This window comes from Lissotriton vulgaris, unplaced genomic scaffold (genome assembly GCF_964263255.1).
Source record: "Lissotriton vulgaris unplaced genomic scaffold, aLisVul1.2 SCAFFOLD_228, whole genome shotgun sequence".
Taxonomy (NCBI): Eukaryota; Metazoa; Chordata; class Amphibia; order Caudata; family Salamandridae; genus Lissotriton; species Lissotriton vulgaris.
In genome coordinates this window covers 1,102,381-1,121,927 of record NW_028252959.1, presented here as the reverse complement: position 1 = coordinate 1,121,927, position 19,547 = coordinate 1,102,381, and the positions used below count along the sequence as shown (strand labels likewise).

Below are 19,547 nucleotides of genomic sequence, written 5' to 3'. Positions count from 1 at the left end.
GGGGTATCATGAACTTGATTCCATGGATGAACAAGAATTAGCCAGGTCAGCCGTGCAATGGGCTGACAGTTCTGAGAAATATGGTGATGATGTGCTAGCGCACACGTTTCTGAATTTGACACCGAGTGAACAGCGTTTAGCTGGTATGTACATGATACAGCATCTGCTCTTATTGTATAAAAGTCAACATTCTGATCCAGGACCCCTGCGCGATATACTAATTGAACTGGTCACGAACAGATGGAGAGGTCTAAGTACTGACCTGATTAAAGTAATTCTAGAACACCGCCACAAGTATAATACATTCTTAAATCCGCAGGTTACCCCAGTACCCGTTATGGAGCGAAAGACCATGTATTACATGGATAGACAGAATCCGTTGCGAGAAGTGCACCCCGTGCAGAACGCAGACCACACGCTCAGACGCGTGTTTGTGTATACTCCTGTAACTAAAATCGAATTATTGGAAATGAAGAAACTAGTACCCAGTCACGATAAAGATCCTGCAGGTTTCCACCGTGAAATAAAGGATATGTTATTAATGGGCGATTACACTTATCCCGACCTTATGAAAATATTGAAAGTATTGTTGCCTCCAGGCATATACGAGAAACTGAAAGAAAAAGAATGGGAGGTGGGTAATGCAAAGATTGATTGGGCTGCATTACAAGATGAAGAGAATACCCGAGTGCCAGGCCTAGGGCTTGGGGATAAAGCTAAAGCATTACCAGGTTTATTAATACAGGTGTTGCCACGTTTATTGAGTACGAAAAAGGAAGATTGGGGTGCAATTTCAGCATGCAAACAGAAACCTGATGAAGACACTAGTGATTTTTACACACGATTTGAGAAATGTTTTGGTATTAACAGTGGTTTGAAACCGAGTAGCGAGTCATATCCACATCTTTTTGTAACGAAATTAGTCGAGAATTCTCTACCCCAGGTTAAGAATAGAGTACTGAAAGTAGAAAGCACTTGGCAAGCTAATACTCCTTCGCAAATGTTACAAATGTTACAGTATCACCAGAATAGACTCAGAGAAGAACAAGAACATGAACAGAGACGTATGAAAGATACGAAAATGAAAATGTTAGTTGCTCAGTCAGTTCCTGCTGATGGTCAGAAAAAGGGTGCGAACCAAGCTAGTAATGCGTCAGTTCCTGTAAAGGGTGTATGTAATTATTGTAAGCAGCCAGGTCATTATATAAATGAATGTCCCGTTCTGAAACATAATATTGCCACGGGCAAGACAAAAGAGAGACCGCGTCCTCCTAGACAAGATCAGACTTCACAACAAGTACCCCAGAATACACAGCAGATCGCACCAATGTCGGCTCCTTCACAGACAGTAGCGATACCTCAGCAACAGCCCATTACTGCAACACAAACCACGACACAGCAAATGTATCAGTATGCACAGAACGATTACCCTGATTACCAACGTTACACATGAGACAGCCTAGAGAGTGAATTCCGCTTGCCTCTTATTGAAGTTCCTGTAGATCAGAATGGTCCTTATGTACACAGTCAAGTTTTAGGGAAAGACAGAAAGTTTCTCATTGATACAGGGGCAAGCAGAACCACGATCAGTCACGATGAAGTACCAGGGGCACCCCTCTCAGGCTCACAGAACGTGTCCCTCGGATTTTCAGGAAAACCCATTATTAACGAAGTATCACAACCCCTCCCTCTTGCAGTAGGTCCTCTGACACGGACTACAGATTTATTGCTCACGAAATCATGTCCAGAAAATCTTTTAGGCATAAAAACACTGAAAGCTTTAGGAGCTATTATCTGTTGTTCTCCTGAGGGAGTACGATTATTTTTGCGAGATTTCAAAGGCCATTATGTATTGAGAGATATGGATCCCAGACTACAGAAAGTCCCTGCCCACCTGTGGGCGCAGGGCCCCACTGATGTAGGTTGCATGCACATAACCCCATATCGAGTCACACTCAAAGCAGGAGTGGTATTACCACGAATTCGACAATACAAGTTACCTCCGGATGCTGTAGTGGCTTTACTGAGAATCATTGACGAGCTCATCGCACAAGGAGTGGTCGTGGAAACGGACTCTAATGTGTGTAATTCTCCTATCATTCCTGTTCTTAAACGTACTGACCCAAATGCTCCCCCTGTTTATCGATTGGTTATTGATCTGCGCGAATTGAACAAATGCATTGTACCACAGTACCCTGTGGTCCCAGATATCTCTTCATTATTGACAGCTATTGATTCCGAAGCAGCGTTCTTTACTGTAATAGATCTCAAGAATGCTTTCTTCAGTGTTCCTATAGACCCGGAAAGCCAATTTTTGTTCGGATTCAGTTTAAATGGCCGATCTTTTAAATTTGCCCGTGCACCTCAAGGATTCACAGAAAGCCCCAGTATCTATAGTCAAGCACTGAAAAAACAACTCGACAGCATCCATATGCCAGTTCACACTGCTCTGCTTCAATATGTCGATGATCTGCTGATCACCGCTCGAAGCGAACCCGAATGCGAAAATGCATCCCTGATTGTTCTGAATTTCCTGGCCGACAAGGGGCACAAGGTGTCTCCTTCGAAGCTGCAATTCTGTGTTCAGCAAGTTGTGTACCTGGGTCACTTGCTGTCCAAAGTGGGGAGACAGCTCACACCTGATCGCATTCAGTTAATTGTAAACATGTCACCGCCCAGAACACTAAAGGAGGTACGGGCCTTTATAGGCCTCACCTCATACTGTAGACAATGGATTCCCCAATATGCATTTCTAGCCAAGCCACTCATTCAGTTAACGACACAGGGGGCAGCGACTACGTCTGTCCTCCCTTGGACTCAGGAACATACACAAGCTTTTGAAGACTTAAAGAAAGCCTTATGTCAAGCACCTGTTTTAGCAACACCATGTTACAGTAAGCCTTTTACACTTTTTGTCACAGAACGTGAAGGTACTGCTTTGTCAGTCCTCACTCAGGAACAAGCAGGTTCACACAAGCCTTGTGCTTATTTTTCCAGTACACTAGACCCAGTAGCACAAGCCCTTCCAGCATGTTTGAAATCAGTTGCAGCAACAGCTTTAGCAATTAGACAGAGTGATTCTATCGTGTTAGGACATCCATTGACAGTACAGGTTCCACATTCTGTAGAAGTCCTCTTGAATCGGACTCAAACCCAGCACCTGACTATCGCAAGATTGACAGGTTATGAATTGACATTGTTTCTGCCACACAATGAAATTAAGGAATGGACTAAACTAGGAGGGGTCCAAACAGACCAGGGATGGATGACGAAGGGAAAATCTACATGGTTTCTCCCCGATTCTATGGTACAAGTCATCATTAATACAATACATAGTCCCGCACACCTTGGAGAGAAAGCTATGCTAGATAGTATTCAACACATATGGTCCAATAAAAACTTACGGGCAGCAGCCAAACAGAAAGTGCGTACTTGCATGATCTGTGGTCAGTTCAATCCAGGTAAAAGCATCCCCGTAGAGCAAGGTGGATTTCAGCCTCCCGATCACCCTTTTGAAGTCCTCCAGATGGATTATATCCAGATGGAACGCTGCCGAGGTTTTAAATATGTCCTCGTAGTCGTGTGTGCTCTTTCCCGATGGATAGAGGCATACCCAGTTCCCGATTATACTGCTCCGACTACTGCCAAGCAGTTAGTCCGTGAATACTTCCCGCGGTATGGTTTGCCCCGTATCGTGTACTCAGATAATGGTCAGCCGTTCTCATCCGCACTTGTAGAAAATATTACACTCCTGTTAGGTTACAAGTGGAAGTTCCATTGTGTCCGGCATCCCGAGGCAGCAGGTCTCGTGGAGCGTCATAATCAAACATTGAAAATCCGACTTTCCAAGATCTGTAGAGACAAAGGTATAGACTGGATAGTTGCCTTGCCGGTCGCCCTCTTCTATATGAGGATGGTGGCCCATTCCCGTTCTGGGCTATCTCCGTATGAAGTGGTCTTCGGTAGGCCACCGAATATGTGGGGGACGCCCATTCCACGTAAAATAACTGATGTTGATTGTCTTATGCTGACAGATTACCTTGCCTCCTTGATGTCTGCACTACAATCTTGTCGTTCACAGGTAGCTGCAGCCTTTCCCGATAACACCGAGACGAAGCCCCATGAGGTGGTACCTGGTGACTTTGTGTACGTCAGAAATTTCGACCGGAAGAGTCCGCTGGAGCCCCGCTGGCAGTCGCCGAAGTTGGTTCTGCTTACGACGAGGACCGCTGTAAAAATCGAGGGCAGGAAGGGGTGGCTGCATTCCAGCCACGTAAAGAAATACTTTGGACTTCCTTCGGACTTGGACACTAAGCCCTGCCCTCCTTCACAAACTGACACAAAACTCCCTTTGGTCGAGAAAACTGCTTCAGAACTTTACAGACAAAAATTACGATCTAGCAAGTCAGACAGTTTAATTGTTTAAGTCCTCCCCTAGGTGAATCGGTTAAATTAGTTTCTGACATGTATCCCCTAGATCGAGATAGAGAGAGAGATAGACAAAGACAACATAAGAAAAATGCGTATTGCAAATCACTCCGTAGTCGCTGCATAGTGACACTACTTGTTATGTTTTTCCTATGTTTGCTGGTTATCACTGCTGGTATTCTTCTGCATATATACTACCCTATATTCAAGCATGCTACTTATAATGCTACTACTGAACATTCTTTTAGTGAATTACCGCCTCATGAATTGTCTTATAGACTTGCGCTGCGCAACAACACTTTCATTAGTATGTTACATCACTCTCACCAGACTACCAATGCTACTAATTGTTGGATATGTGGTCGACTCCCTCCTTACCAAGACAACAAGGGTGTTTTGCCCCTTTTCCCGTACCCGTTCACCCACAATGGTACATGCGCTGCATGGTTCAAAATGCTTAATTCTCTAGTATCTACTGCTGCTATTTATGAAGGTAACTGGGTTTGGGGAAACCTGAACATAGTCTTGCTTAAGGTATGCTACCCTGACAAGGAGGGACTCCCCGTTGCTACTGGAACTGATATAGAAAATGAAGTATATGGATTAGGTAATTACACAGTCACTTTCATGATTTTATCTGTTGAATCCGATGCTGCTCCTGTCCTGCCTGCTATGGCAGTCTTGCCTGTCACTGGTGAACTATGTGTTCGCAAGAATGGTTCTGTACACGTAGGTCATAGTAAATGCACCACTATAGTCGAATTTACTGATCATGGTAGATCCACGTTTAGGGCTTTACGTCATTCCTATTTTGTTTGCGGTCGTACTGCATATGTCCGTCTGCCTTTAGACTGGGATGGTACCTGTTATATTGCATTCCTTCTGCCACCCGTATTCCTAGCCCCTCCTGATTATCATAGAAACACCAATCTAGTAAAACATAGATACCAGAGAGATCTCCCGCTTGTCGATTATACTGAAACTGCCTGGGAGAAATATACAGATTTCAATAAAGGTTTCTTCCCCTACTTAGGTGCTGTCTTTAACAGTAAACTGATACGAAAATTAACTAGAACCCTCGAAGCAGTAGTGAATGAAACCACTTCAGCACTAGGTAACTTAACGGAGGAGCAGTCCGCTATGCGGGTTGTTGTTCTTCAAAATCGTCTTGTTATTGACGTCATCTTGGCAGATAGGGGTGGAGCTTGTAAGGTCATCGGGTCAAGCTGCTGTATTTTTATACCTAATAACGCGCCAACGGTGTACAAAGCTATTACACGTCTTCATGAAATCGCAAGTTTAATTCATCAGAATCCAGGCACCTGGACTTGGTCCGGTTGGTTCTGGACAACGTTGTCAGCCTGGGGGTGGAAGATCCTATCCCTCCTAGGTATTGGTTTTCTCGTAGTATTCAGTTGTTGCCTGTGTCTCCAATGCGGACCGGCAATTTGTGGTTTGTGTGCCACTTCATGTGTTCCACATTCAAGTTCCCATTCAAAGCGCATAAAGCAAGAAGAGCAAATAATGTTAAGTGAACAAGTTGATCAATTGATGAATATCGATGTATCATGAAGGGTCCGTGGGGAACAAGGAGGGAATGAGGAAATATAATTTTTGGTCAAGTTGTGTTCCCCAGCGAGAACCCCACCGTCTCCATGTACTAGCTTGCAGTGCATGTAATTTCCCTCCTGTGCCAGCTACGAAGACGCAAATACGTTTGCGTCCATCTTTAACTTGTCCTCTTTCAGATCCGCCATGAACGGATTGAATATTCAGTTCCTATCTATGCCGTGCCACCGTCTTTTTGTGGTACACTTTGCACGTTTTTCAGCTCTGGCGAAAGTAGGCCCAGATTCTGCCATGAAGCCTTTTTCGAGTTCTCTCCTGTTTCCTGACTCCGAGGGCCGCAGCCCAGGCTACCTCTGTGCCAGTGGCCCCCACCTTACTTCTTGCGCGACTCCGGTGCATAGCCTAACCTCTGCCTGCCAAGACTGTATTCAACCTTCGAATTATCTGCTCCACTCCTCGAAAACACATTCCTGTCTCGTAGCTCAAGTAAACATCCTCCCAGCTACAGGAGCAGAGGGCCAGGCTCTTCTGTCTCCGTGCAAGTAATTCATAGACTCCGTTGCCATGGTAGGCCCATGCCCCCTCACCCCGCATGCCGACATGTAGACACATGTACACGCATTCATATTCAGAATAGGGTAGTCTATGTCTAGAGACCTTTTCCCTTCCAGATACTACTGTTCCTTAAACATATGATATCAGATACGATTTGGGACTAGGTTGATCTGACATCCCAGACTTATGTCTCCACTTATGTCTACACTTGTAGTGCTAAAAGTCAAGTCCCCTTCGCCCTCCAGTTACACGTCAGATCCACGTCAAACAGCTGCGCGCGCATCTCTGCCATGTAATTATGCTGACACTGCAGGATTCTCTAGTGGTTCCGCCTACTTGTGACATCATGTTAAATGACGTATCCGGTGTACACCTTCATGCACGCCTATTGCCATGCCTCTTTTGTGACGTTTTCATGTTTTATCTCTCCTTTTTCAGCAGTCACGCCTACTATTACGCCTACTGTATGCTCATACATTGTAATGCATTGACTATATATATGCACTTTTGTAAACAATATGTGTTCTGTCTTCCCTTCCTGAACCCTGTGTGGTGAATGGAATGGTTATGCCACCTTGGCTCGAGCCAATAACCCAATTCCTTTTACAGGAATAAAACCCTTTTGAGTTAACCTCAATATCTCGGATTCTGCCTCTCATTTTTCTGAGTTATTCTTATTGATTATTGATAGCAAATTAAGTATAGGTAATCGATATTACCACACCCTCCCACAAGGTACGCCTATAGTCCCACTAATGCTGGATTTAGGTTGTCGCCCAATTGACGAGAAAGCAAAACTTCGGCCACTATTGTTATGGGCCCGCCTGTGGCGAGTAGAGGAACTTGGCAAATACGCAAAAGGCCTTTCAGAAATGATGTCTCTTCCAGGATGGCAGAAAATTAAATGGTTGAGAGATATGAAAACCTTGTTAATTAATGTGGGCCTAAAAGAAGCATGGCTAAATAGATCCTCACCACCTAAAGAAACTTTAAAAATCCTGTACTGGAATTGGATTGCGTCAAAAAGGGACACCAATGACTGTTTGGGCAGACTAACGGAAGATTTCCTGAATTTTAAGGACTTGCCAGTGCGTGAACTGTACTTAGATACAATCGAGAAACCTTTTGATAGGGCCCTCTACTTTAGATTTAGAGTAGGTACTCTTCCTTTGTATGCCTTTTCATCACGTTGGAAACCGCCCGCGCAAACCACAGAGTTCTGCCCAATGTGCATAGGCAGACCAGAGACAGTGGCGCACTTCTTGTTTCAATGCGGAGAGTACACCTTGCCACGGAAGAAATGGCTTAAACATTTATGTCGCCAGCTAAGCACTAGGCGCCATGCGGAGGCAATACGCATACTTAGGTCTGACTGTCGCACTTTATATGCTTGCATTCTTAATTTTCTGTGTTTTGATTACTCTGCCTTTTTTAAATTTAAATATGTAATTGTGTATTTTATAAGCTTTTATGATAATTTTTATCGAAATAAAGCCTTCTAGACTTGACTTGGCTAACTGCTAAATGTTTCCGAAGGGGCATGGGCACAATCGGGGGGAGATGGGAGGGGGGTGTTCTTGTTTGTTTCTTAAGTATAAAAAGTCAATGTCATTTGCTATTGTATACTGAATGTGTGCAGCAGTGTCCGGGGTTGCGGAGCTATGCAGTATATGTGAACTGTGACAAATAAAGCTTGTTTTAAAAAAAATCCATAATCCTGAAACAAGAAGTGACAAAGCAACTACAGAGATACTTAGAAACTCATAATCTTGACTTTGCGCATTAGTCTGGCTCAGCCCAAAGAAAAAAGCGAATCCCAAACCTGCCAATAAGAACGTATCCTCTCTGTCCCACATGAAGATAGTCAAGGAGCACTCATACTTAGACCATTCAACATATTATGCTACAGTCCCCTCCTAGAGGAGGGGGTAGACATAAAAGGTACTGCACTGAATTGGGTGCAGTATTCTTTCACCAACCACAGACAGCAGGTAAAGATTAACAATTAAACATTCTTAAAAAAAACCTGTCAGGTTCCCTACTGGTGTTTGGTGGTATCTACTACTGAACAAACTCCTTACCTTGTTTTAACTATATTTCATACACAGTTTTCACCTTCTGAATCTGCTCCATGGGCCAGACTGGATCTAGAAGTAAGTAGCAGCACTTCTATGTGGATCCAACCACAGGTCTAGAACCTACTCTGAATGTGACAATGCAGAGCCTTATAGGGTGCAGCTCTGTGTGGAGACTCCAGGCCCTGTCGTTCTTTCCACATCCAGAGGTGGACAATGACTAACAGAGATGTGCACAGGAGCCAAACCAACTTGATAGTTCCTGCGGATTTGGGAGTCAATGCAGCAGTGAAGTTCTTATATACCCGATAGTCACACTGGAAGTTGCAGAGAGGCGAACCTCAGATACTCCCTTTTGTTCCCTGCCATGCTTCGGGTTATGCCGGAAAGAACAACACATCTTCTCAACTCCCACAGATGCTTGGGAATGGTTGGATAAGTATAGGACGGAGGGGACAGCCTGAGGTGTAGCGGAATAGCGATCTTGCCCACAGAGAAGCCTTAACTCTCTAACCTCTAGGCTTGAGTAAGGGTGTGAAGTTGAGCTCCTCAGCCATCCTCTCTGGGTTGCTCATTATTTGACAAAAGTGGGACTCTTTTCAGAAGACCTACACAAAAAGTTATAAGTACTCCCCCATGCCCCCCCCCCCTAACTTCAGTGAGTTTTAAAGTTTCTAAAGTAAACACTACAGGGATTTAAACCAAGGCCCTATCATGATTTTTTGAAATTTGGAAAATATTCAATAAAAAAAATGAGTTGTGCTAAAGTTAATTTTTGGATTCCTGTGTGTGATTAGGGGTTGACTAAGTTAGTTCAACAAATGCAAAGTCGTACATTCCCACCACTGATACACTAATGTAGGAAGCTGGCTCTGTATATACTATACCAAAGTAAGGTATAGTGTGCAGAGTCCAGTGGATCCCCAGAGGTATAGCAGAGGCTAAATTAGATCATCTCAAACAGCTCTCTTTGTGGTAGTGTGGTCGAGCAGTTAGGCTTATCAGCAGGTGTGCTAAGCATTTATTGTATTCACTCAGGCAAGAACTGATGGCACACATTCAGACTGAATCCAGACCAATTTGGTAAGTATAAAAAAGGTATGCTTGTGTTTTATTTCTAGAACCAAGCAAAACTTGGCACAGGTAGGTAAAATATACTTTCAAATGTAAGGCTGTACATAGAAATGCAGTTGTGGTTGAAATTGGAATTGTTACAAGTTTATATTTGCTTTCAAAACAGTTGGAAATACATTGAAATTACTTTGGATTACTTTTTAGTTACACCGACTACTCGGGGTGATATCCCTCGATATCGCAACGTGGGACCTACAATACAAAGATAAGTAAGACAGTTTCACGTTTTAAGCACAGCTACTTTTGTATCATACTAAACTCGCTGTCATTGAACCGTCAGACGCCCAGGAGGAAGCTCGCTTAGCCGCCGCACACACTGATCTCTGCTCATCGAAGCAGGTAAGATTACATGCCCGCATATTTAGAGTTACCGCCCGGTCCAGCTTCATTCAACTTAGCGGACCGTCGAGAATTAGTGACGATTTGTCCCCTGCCATTTTCATGATTTTTCCAACATGCCCCCATCATCAGCCTTCACGCACGGTCCACAGCGGACCTTTACAATTATTAACATTAAACCCGCTAATCAAAGATAGCGAATCCTTTCTGCCTCGCGCTGATTATTTACACCTTCCCGTGCATATTCAAGTATTTCAATAAATATTTAAACGTCGACTATTTCCTCTGCAGCCTCTGTTCCCTTGTATACGTGGATTTAAACACTACATGTGGATCACATTAATCAATGTCCAAACAACCGCGATCTACGTATGATGACTGTTTATTATAGAGTCCCCATGAGGAGTTACAATTTATTAATCATGGCCACTGTTTGACTTACGCCTTCTGTCCGTGACTAGCTTACTTATAGCGGTCTAGTACACCTTTCAGAGATTGTCCATCAAGGGAAACCCGTTGGTTCCCACCATCAAATCACTAGAAGCTCCGCTCGACCAGCACACCAGGACAAGCTCTCTCGCCCAGGCATTGGCATCCTTGCCTTCCCATACATTGCCAGGCGCCCGCAGTCCTGCCTCACACTGAGGTAAGAATAACAATTCGCATCTCTCTACAGCCAGTGCTCTATCTTACTGACTGCTACCACTTAGCTAATCATTTCTTCATTTTCCCTCACTCATGTAGCACACGGCTGGGTCCAGTGTGAGTATTCTTTTTAATCTTTTCACTTACCGGTGGTCTTCACTTCTTGCACGTGGCTGCACATATCTATCCATACTCGTTCAGGTAATTATAGGTCTTCCCACTGAGACATACAGATTACTCAAGCCCCCAGTAATTGCTAGCTTACACCACTCTTCCTTTAACTTTCAGATGACACTACACTATTAGGTCCTGAAGAGACCCCGTACCCACAGGGGGGTCGAAATGCTGTCGACTTAAAAGAGAAACGAATCACCACATCAGCGCTGCTTACTGTAGACAGTGTCTAGATACACTGTTATTATCTATAAATGATAATTTCTCGTATAAAGGAAACCAAGTTATAAATATCACCGTTGTCACTAATTTTGCCTTTTTGTTTTTTGGTTTCAATGCACACTGGGGACACTAAGCACTATTTGTAGTATATATATGAAAACTTTGTGAAGAACTGATAAAAATTGCAAATAATCAATCAGAGTGTATTCAGTTCCTCTTTGCCTGACATACAAATGATCCATTTGTTATGCCATTGAGCAGTATAAATATCACTATTATAAATAATTTTTGCCACAAGAGCCGTTGTTTCTTGACATACAGTAATTACCCTGGTTTGCTGTGAGTGGGGTTCCCTTGTTGTTTTTGGTAACTAGGAGGGAGCGGGAGGCAGCTACACAAGTGCACGTCTGCTGCTGGAATGGGCAGACACAAATGAAGGCTGCCGGCACAGGGTAGCCAGGGTGGGCTCCCGAGCTGCCCTCCAATGAGGGAAATGCTTGGGGTGGCTGAGTGAGACGGAACACCCCGATGTAAGAAAGAAAAAGCAGCGCATGGCAGCATGTATTTTGCAAATGAAAAGAAAAATATCAACGCGTTTCTCCTTGACACAGCAGGAGAACCTCTCTCTTCAGATTCACTGCCTCAGGATAAATTGTCCCATAATGCTTTGCGGGGTCTTTTAAAAGTAATGCATTTTTTGCCTGTATCTCTGCCTGTGATGGGACCACCACCACGCATTTCTTCCCAGGATACTTTCTAAGTTCACATCCTAGGTTGAGGGAGCACAACATTATCATCTTCCCTGGTTTTCAATGCTTTTTACTCTACAGCAGGGAGTGCTTCACCACCTAGAAGCCTTGTGTATGGTAACATCCAAGAAGTCCTGTGAGGCCTGAAAATGAATAAATGCAATGTTTATGTTGTTAAGCCCTCAAGGGGCTGCATGTATGGTTGAAATGCATTTCTTTTTCACTGTGATGCCCTCCAGGGGCTGTTTTTACCATTACAGTTTGATGCCTAATACATGAAACAAATACACAAACACAAGGTTTATTTCTGATAAATGTTTTATTATGTTATCATAATTATTGGACTTGTTTCATCATTATCACAATAATGACAATGATTCATACAAAAGTAATATGGTTGTTTGTAAAATTACTGCTGAAACTCACTCGATAAGTTTCATTGACTCCTCTAGGGGGTCACAAGTGATTACAACAGGTCATCCATGGTATGTTCCATTTACCAATGTATACATTTGTAAATTATTGCGTAGTATTTAGTAGTGTGTGTGTGTAATAAATGTACTTCTCCTTTTTCTAAAGAAAAGGTACTGACTGGAAATCATTTATTGACTGTTATCATTGCTTGCCAGTGATTAGTGATTTCTAGCCCACACCACTACCCTAGAGTAGGCCTTGGTATGCTCCGCTTTGCTAACAGGTGAGAGTCAAGCGCTACAATGTGGTATTTGGTTTCCAGTAAGGACAATTGTGGATCTATTTACTTGTGCAGGCCGCACAACTAGTAGCCCAATTTCCAACAACCAACACAATCAGGGGACCACATTTATACTTGCCAATGATCCTCCGCTTCAAAATATTGCTACACCCCACAAATGTTGGAACTGAAAATGAAGCTCTCTAGGCATGCTGGGTTGATTTCTCTGGATGACCTTCACGAAAAAACAACATTCACTTAAGTAGAACAAATCAAAGACAAATGGGACATGTCTTCACTTGGTATTTTCTGCATTTTATGTTTCATTATTAAATATTTTGCAGAGGAACCAACAGAATGTGAGCGAAGCAATACTCTGCTATGAATCACAGGGTGGTACCTTAGACGAAAGGATATGCAATAAAATCGCTGTTTCGTTCTCGTAGGTAGAATCGAAATTGATTCGATTCCACCTACGAGAACGAAACGGCGACGCTGTACCAGGAGGAGCAGGGAGGCCGACTACTTTTTAAACGGGCTTCCAATTGTGCTATAAAACGGGAGATCAACCCCCGAGATTTCAATGCCAATAGATAAAGTGAAAGGTTCACTTCATCGGCTGCAGTGATTTTCCTGCTATCTCCCACAACTGAATTCCAGTTGAAGAACTAACTCTATATCGGTGGCTCCCCTGGACAGTGGTAACACTTGAAAAACTGTGTATCTAAGTTCATATGAACATGTACCCAGAATAATTGAATCTTGGGACACCCTTGTATGCATATATCCATATCGACACCTCGAAGTGTCAACAACTCTGAGGAAATCCAGAGTCTAAATATCTGAGAATCTGTCCTGAAGAAGGTGTGTGTATCCCCAAAAAAACGAAACGCTGCGTCGACATTTTGTTCTCTTGAACACTTTTAATCAATTTTGTGTAATTTTTTTTAATGATTTTGTGTATTATCTAATGATTACTGCTTTTTGTGTGACCCATGATTTTAATGTACCTATAATGTGCCAATTGTTTATACAGCAGTATGAAATGAAATAAAATATATGTATTGCTTGTTTTAAAACAAACTCTTGCAAACTGTTTCTTTGACTCACTGTAAAGGCTCTTTTGAAATGTATTAACTGTGTCAATTTTGTCAACACAAGTATAGTTCACCTCCCCTCAATCTAGTTTTCCAAACAAGAAGGGTTCCATTATTGTAACTATAATATACTGCTCTCAATTGATTGGACTACATAGATAGCCCGTGTGTAGTGAGGGACATTGTTTTCTTCGCTAGCACCAGCTTACACAGGCTGCAATGGCAGACCTGTAGTCACATGTTGAGTGGTCTCTCATGGATAGCAATATACATTCTGCAGGCCATGTGAGACCCCTGGTGTACCTATGCCTGGGTACCTTAGTACTATATACTAGGGACTTAGAAGAATACACCAGTAAACAATTAGGAAGGTAGAAAAGTACTTACCATAGCCCAATTTAGGGAGAGAGCACAGTGACTAGGGTCCTGATTAGCAGGATCACAGTCTAGTCAGAAAACAGAATGACACCAGCAAAAAGTGGGGTTAACCATGAAAGCAGATCCTACTATCCTACAGGTAGTATGGACTTCCAAAACCCTGGTAGCACATTTAGGTGTTGCACTTAAAATGTCCAGCCCGGTCAGGAAATTCCCTACACTGGCTCTGGTGCTGGTCAAGCATAAAGTGTCTCTGGTGTGGATACAACACCCTTGGTATCTTGCCAGGAGTGAGGTTTAGCAATCTATAATAAGAATGCCACAGCTTATGCAACATTACAGCCCATCCTGACTTGCTCAAAAGGTATCTGGGAACCCCTGCAGAATTGCCTCTGCCAAAACTACAAAATTCACATGAACCTACAGCACCATTGGATATCCACAACCCTGATTTGCAGCTTATCACTGTCCCCACGAAACCAGCTGACTCCAAAGGGAGTGTAGCTATAACACCAACATTTTGGGAAAGTACCCGATTTCAGCACCATATCACTACCATCACAAGATATATTACTACTTTAAAAGGCCCTGCTAAAAGTCCTGGATGTCATTTGTTCTAATGCTTCCAAAAAGGTTTGCTCTTTGCAGTGATGCCTATTGTTAAGGTGCACAGTTGTTTTACATAATGAAAACACACATAAAAATATATTACAAATATATACACTCTAACAATAGAGAAAAACGGACCGATGTAAGGTTTGCAACGGTTGCATAGCAATAAGTGTACAAGAACATTTATGATTCATCGTCCTACAAGAGGCCAAGACGGAATGGTATGTTGTCATGGATTCAACTGAAGGAAGCACAGAAGAAGTTATTGATAACCTCTACGAGCCACATATATTTTTCTTCACAATATCACGTACACATTACTAGTTGCACCCACTAACTCAATGGGTGTTTAGGAAAGGCAAACTGTAAAGTGCATTTAGCATAGTAGGCATGATTTTATTCCAATATCTCAATCAATGATTTGTTTTAACAATAGGAGAAGCCATTCATCTCTACACTGTTGTATATACTGTATCATGACCGTATAAATCAAACAAGATACAACAGCAGTTCACTAAACAGAAAGTTGTTAACCAATTCCTTTGCAAGGAATCTCAAAGCTCAATTGACAAAGTTTAAACACATGCAGTACATTCGAAATCACATTAGATGAAATATGAACAATTTATTTCTATTACCTTAAGTGCTTCAATTTTTATACGCCTAAACTCAGCTTCATCCTTTCCTTCAATGCCATCAGACCCATCAGTGTCACCCTAAAATAATAAAATATCACAAAATTATCAGTGATGGTCCAGTAAAAAATAATATACCCTTTGGCACAAGAAACTACACAGAATACAAAGTTTTATTTACAGTATACAAAAGCCATACTGAACTTAAAGTATGGACCTAAAAACAAAACACAAAAAGTCAAGCAGCCTAAAGTCCAACTACCATTTAATGCAAAATTCAGACAGCACAGTAAAAGATCACAGACAATTGTCATCTCAAATTACCAGGGAGCTTCCCAGAAAGTTTGAGCATAGACATAAAAACACACAACCTAAGGTAGTACATAAATGTTTACTATTAATACAAGCCAATAGAGTTTAATCTTATGACAGAAACGTGTAACTTTCTGCAAAAACATATTTAACACCCTGGCTGCTAGAGATTTTCCCCTCCTGTGCTGCAAAGTGGGATTTATCATTGTTCATGACGAGCTCAGCTCGTCATGAGCACACGAGCAGTGTACTGCATGACGAGCTGAGCTCGTCATGAGCATGGAAGGGGTTAATGAACAGATATCAGGATCTTGTACCTGAAAAAGGGCTGGAGGTACTTGAAGAGAAGAGATCATTCAGTCAAACAATACTACACTTACTATTCTCCTAAATCACACTTTCACTTGCCAAGTCAATAGCGAGATTGAGCCCCTACATAATGTGCATATGTACAACCCTGAGCCTTTTGGCTTCAGGGCCTGCTCGATCTATGAAATTTCGTAAATATATTCAATGCCAAGCAAGCTTTACACTACTATACAATTACATTCAGAATAAAATGTTATATATAAATACATTATTGGTTATATATGTGGTAATTAACACTGTACTACATAGGAGTATATGAACATGATCAAGGCAGATTTTAGGTTTTTACAAACCTAACTAGCTTGAAAGAGACATATTCAATGTATATGGTGGAGAACCTTAAAGATGGGAATTGGCATATGAGATTTAATGAAGAGAAAGATTCATCCCGAGTCATTTTGCTGGCTTTACCACTTTTCAGAACTTTGACAGGCTAGGCTACAAAAAGATGTGCATGCAGACAAAGAATTACACTATTGGGCTGCACACTCCAAAATCAGATTATTCCTTCTCATCCCAAGACTTACATATTGTGGTGTGTCCTTCTCGTCACCAAAATTACATGAGCTAGCAAAACTGAAAACTGGCCTCCTACCATTCCATTCCCTACAGGTCCCTCCTCTTATGAAGAAAACAAAGGGAATCAAAAGTGCCAGATGTATCTAAAATCCCATATCACCAAGGATCAAGGTCGCTGTAATTTCTAAGCCTGCCACGAGGAAAAATAATTGTAGTAATGAATATTACTGGTAAGTAATCAGTGCATTACTTCCTGAATCTTTCCTCGTCCCACTACTTGTTTATTTTTTTTTGTTTAAATCTTTTTTTTTTTTAACAATTTTCATATTTTGAGCATACAACCAAAACAATGCATATATGCACAGGATAGTTACTTGCAAACTTTACACTATCCAGAATCAGTCCATAAGAGAAAAGAGACAGATGAGTTGTTCAACCGAGACTAAGAGGAGCCTCAGAACAGTGCCTGTAGAGATGGTGTACCGGTGTTCAAAATATCTCACCACTGGACATCTTGTAAACGTTTCATACATGGTGCATCATAAACCAAACTGTTGACATAGAGTACAACAAAATGAGGACAACTGAATCCAAGGAGGGGTAAGGGAGTTGTGTGAGACCTGCTGCCGTGCCTAGTGTAACCGAGTGAGCGAGCCCTATCAGGGTCCAGTGCCAGCGGGATAATGTAAAGGAGCCCTATCTCTTTGGAAGTCAGTACTACTCAAAACCCATAACCAGGGGAGGGCGAGCATTGGGTGTCAGTGCTGGATTTCCTCCCGGGTTTCCCCAGTGTTAGAGACCATTTCCTGTAATTTCAACACCATAGTATCCCATTGAGAAGCCAGGGGGAACATAAGGATACCCAGCAAGTCTTCCCTGCACAGTACCACTCCCTCCGCCCTAGCCCTGTTAAGTAGAGATAGGCGCCAGGCTAATGTGTGAGGTGACATGAGGGGATTTCCATTGCTTGGTAATCAAGCGTTTTGCAGCAATTAGGCCCAAGTCCAGAAAACGGGTAGCAGCCCTGTGTTTTTTATTACTACTGAGTAGGTGTAATATGTGCACCTCCCATCTAGGTGGAACAGCGCAAAATGTGCAGGCAGCCAGTGTGGTTGTCACATTGCTCCAGTATTCTTCTAGGACTAGGCAATGCCACAGCATGTGAAGAATGTCGGCATCTAACTGACAGCACCGAGGTCAGGCCACATCGGTGCGGAAGAAGTACTTATTAATGTGAGCTGAGGTGAGATAAGCCTGGTGTAATACAAATAATTGGATTTGCTTAAACTTCTGATTACACTCTCCATCGTGAATGCCCTCCCCAATGCCCCCTCCCGGTGATGACTCAGATGGGTGAGATCGGCCTCCGTGTGTTGACGGAGGACACAAACCACTGTGTCAATTGCCTCACGGTTCCCATCACGTGGTGGTATTGCAATGTGTGGTGTGTAGGCGGTTCCTGAGCAAGTGTACGCCACTCAATTGATAACATAGCTATAAGTGCAAAATTTCAATAAAAACTGCCCCGGGCGTAGGTTCCCTTCCGATATGAGTTCCTGATATGTGATGAGTGAGCCGTCGTCCCACTACTTGTTTATGCCAGAGCATTAATCTCATGAACTGATCACTACTCCATACCCATTTCCTTTCAGAAAAGAAATCACCAAGGATAATGTCGGCTGGGACATTTGAGCTGCAGATCCTGAAAACGCAAAGAAATGACTGGATATTTAAAACCATAAAGTAACAAAAAGCAATACTGGATAGAACCATAAATCTGCATTGGCCAAAACCAGCAAAATCTCCTTGGGGAAGGGGACTGGGCGCAGGTGAGGCACATTCGGTCTAGAGTAATGCCTGCTTTAAGCCAATACATTACAACTTCCTTGATAGAACTTACCTTACCTCCAAGAACTTACAACATATGACCCCTACCCTACCGGCACAGATGACTAACCCCGTTGTGGCGCCAGCTGTGCAGACTTCATGCATTTGGGTTAGCAATGTTGCCCGGTACAAGATCTGCAAAGACACTTAAGAGAGAATTTAAAGACAGATAATGCAGCCTATATCCACAGGCTACACTGTCCAGTACTTCAACTAGAAATTTCACCAAAAAAACACACTAACAGCACAGCTTGCCCAGTTTCCTCCACAGAGAAACTTGCCTCTACCAGCAAAAGCCTCTGGAATGATAGAGAGGAAGGTATGGACAGACAAGCCCCATAGGCTGCCATTATGTGGCTCAAACAGGATACTGTGCCTTTAAGAGAACTTTCCAGAACTCTCTCAGTATCCCAGAATGCAGAGCAGGTCCCTTTTACTTTCAGTTCTTTTTGAAGGCGTAACACGCCAGACCTGTAGCATTCCTTACATGAATACCTTTCTCCACCGGGAAGGAGGGCGGGCGCTTATGACTATAACAGAGATACCCCTACTACAGCACTGGAGTTACAGGACAGAAACTACTCCTTCTGTAGTAGGGGATCTCTGTGTATAATGAAACTACAAAGAAACCTGGGGGTCTAAGCATCAAAGAGACAATCATGTACTCCAAAACCTATAGAATTCAAAAGTCACCAAAGTACTAAGTAGAATAACCAATAGGTCTTATATAGAATTAAGAATCCAACGCATCCAACCACCAGCAAAAGTAGGTGAGACCCAAGATCCAGAGATGGATTACCATCAAAATCTTGTTAGAAAACCCACCACTTGACCGACTAACATTAGTGACCACGTTTAACACTAAATCGAATCAGTTTCTACGCATTGTGAAGCACCATTGGAAAATTCTCAATTTTGGCAATGATAAAATCAAACAACCCCTCTTTGCGTTCAAAAGGTCTACCAGCTTGAGAGATCAGTTGATACACACGCGTCCCAGGGATACTCCCAAAAGAGCTGTAGGGACTCTTTGGGACGCAATGGCAGTGACCGGACATCATCCTTGTGGGAACTGCTCCGTTTGCCCACAGACATCCAAGGTCACTCAAATTGAGTTAGGAACAGATCGCCCTTGGGTCCTAAAAAACTTTTCT

General features: G+C 42.7%; 1 protein-coding gene across 2 annotated transcripts in view; it reads right to left on the bottom strand.

The window, feature by feature from the left end:
* The window catches only part of LOC147661202 (serine/threonine-protein kinase Nek1-like), a 1,124,062-nt gene that overhangs the window by 629,746 nt on the left and 474,769 nt on the right, over positions 1–19,547 (bottom strand). For both annotated transcript variants that reach the window (XM_086951243.1, XM_086951242.1), the window contains one exon: positions 15,310–15,387. In XM_086951243.1, the coding sequence (XP_086807369.1) occupies positions 15,310–15,387 (78 nt within the window). The remainder of the gene's footprint in view (positions 1–15,309; positions 15,388–19,547) is intronic.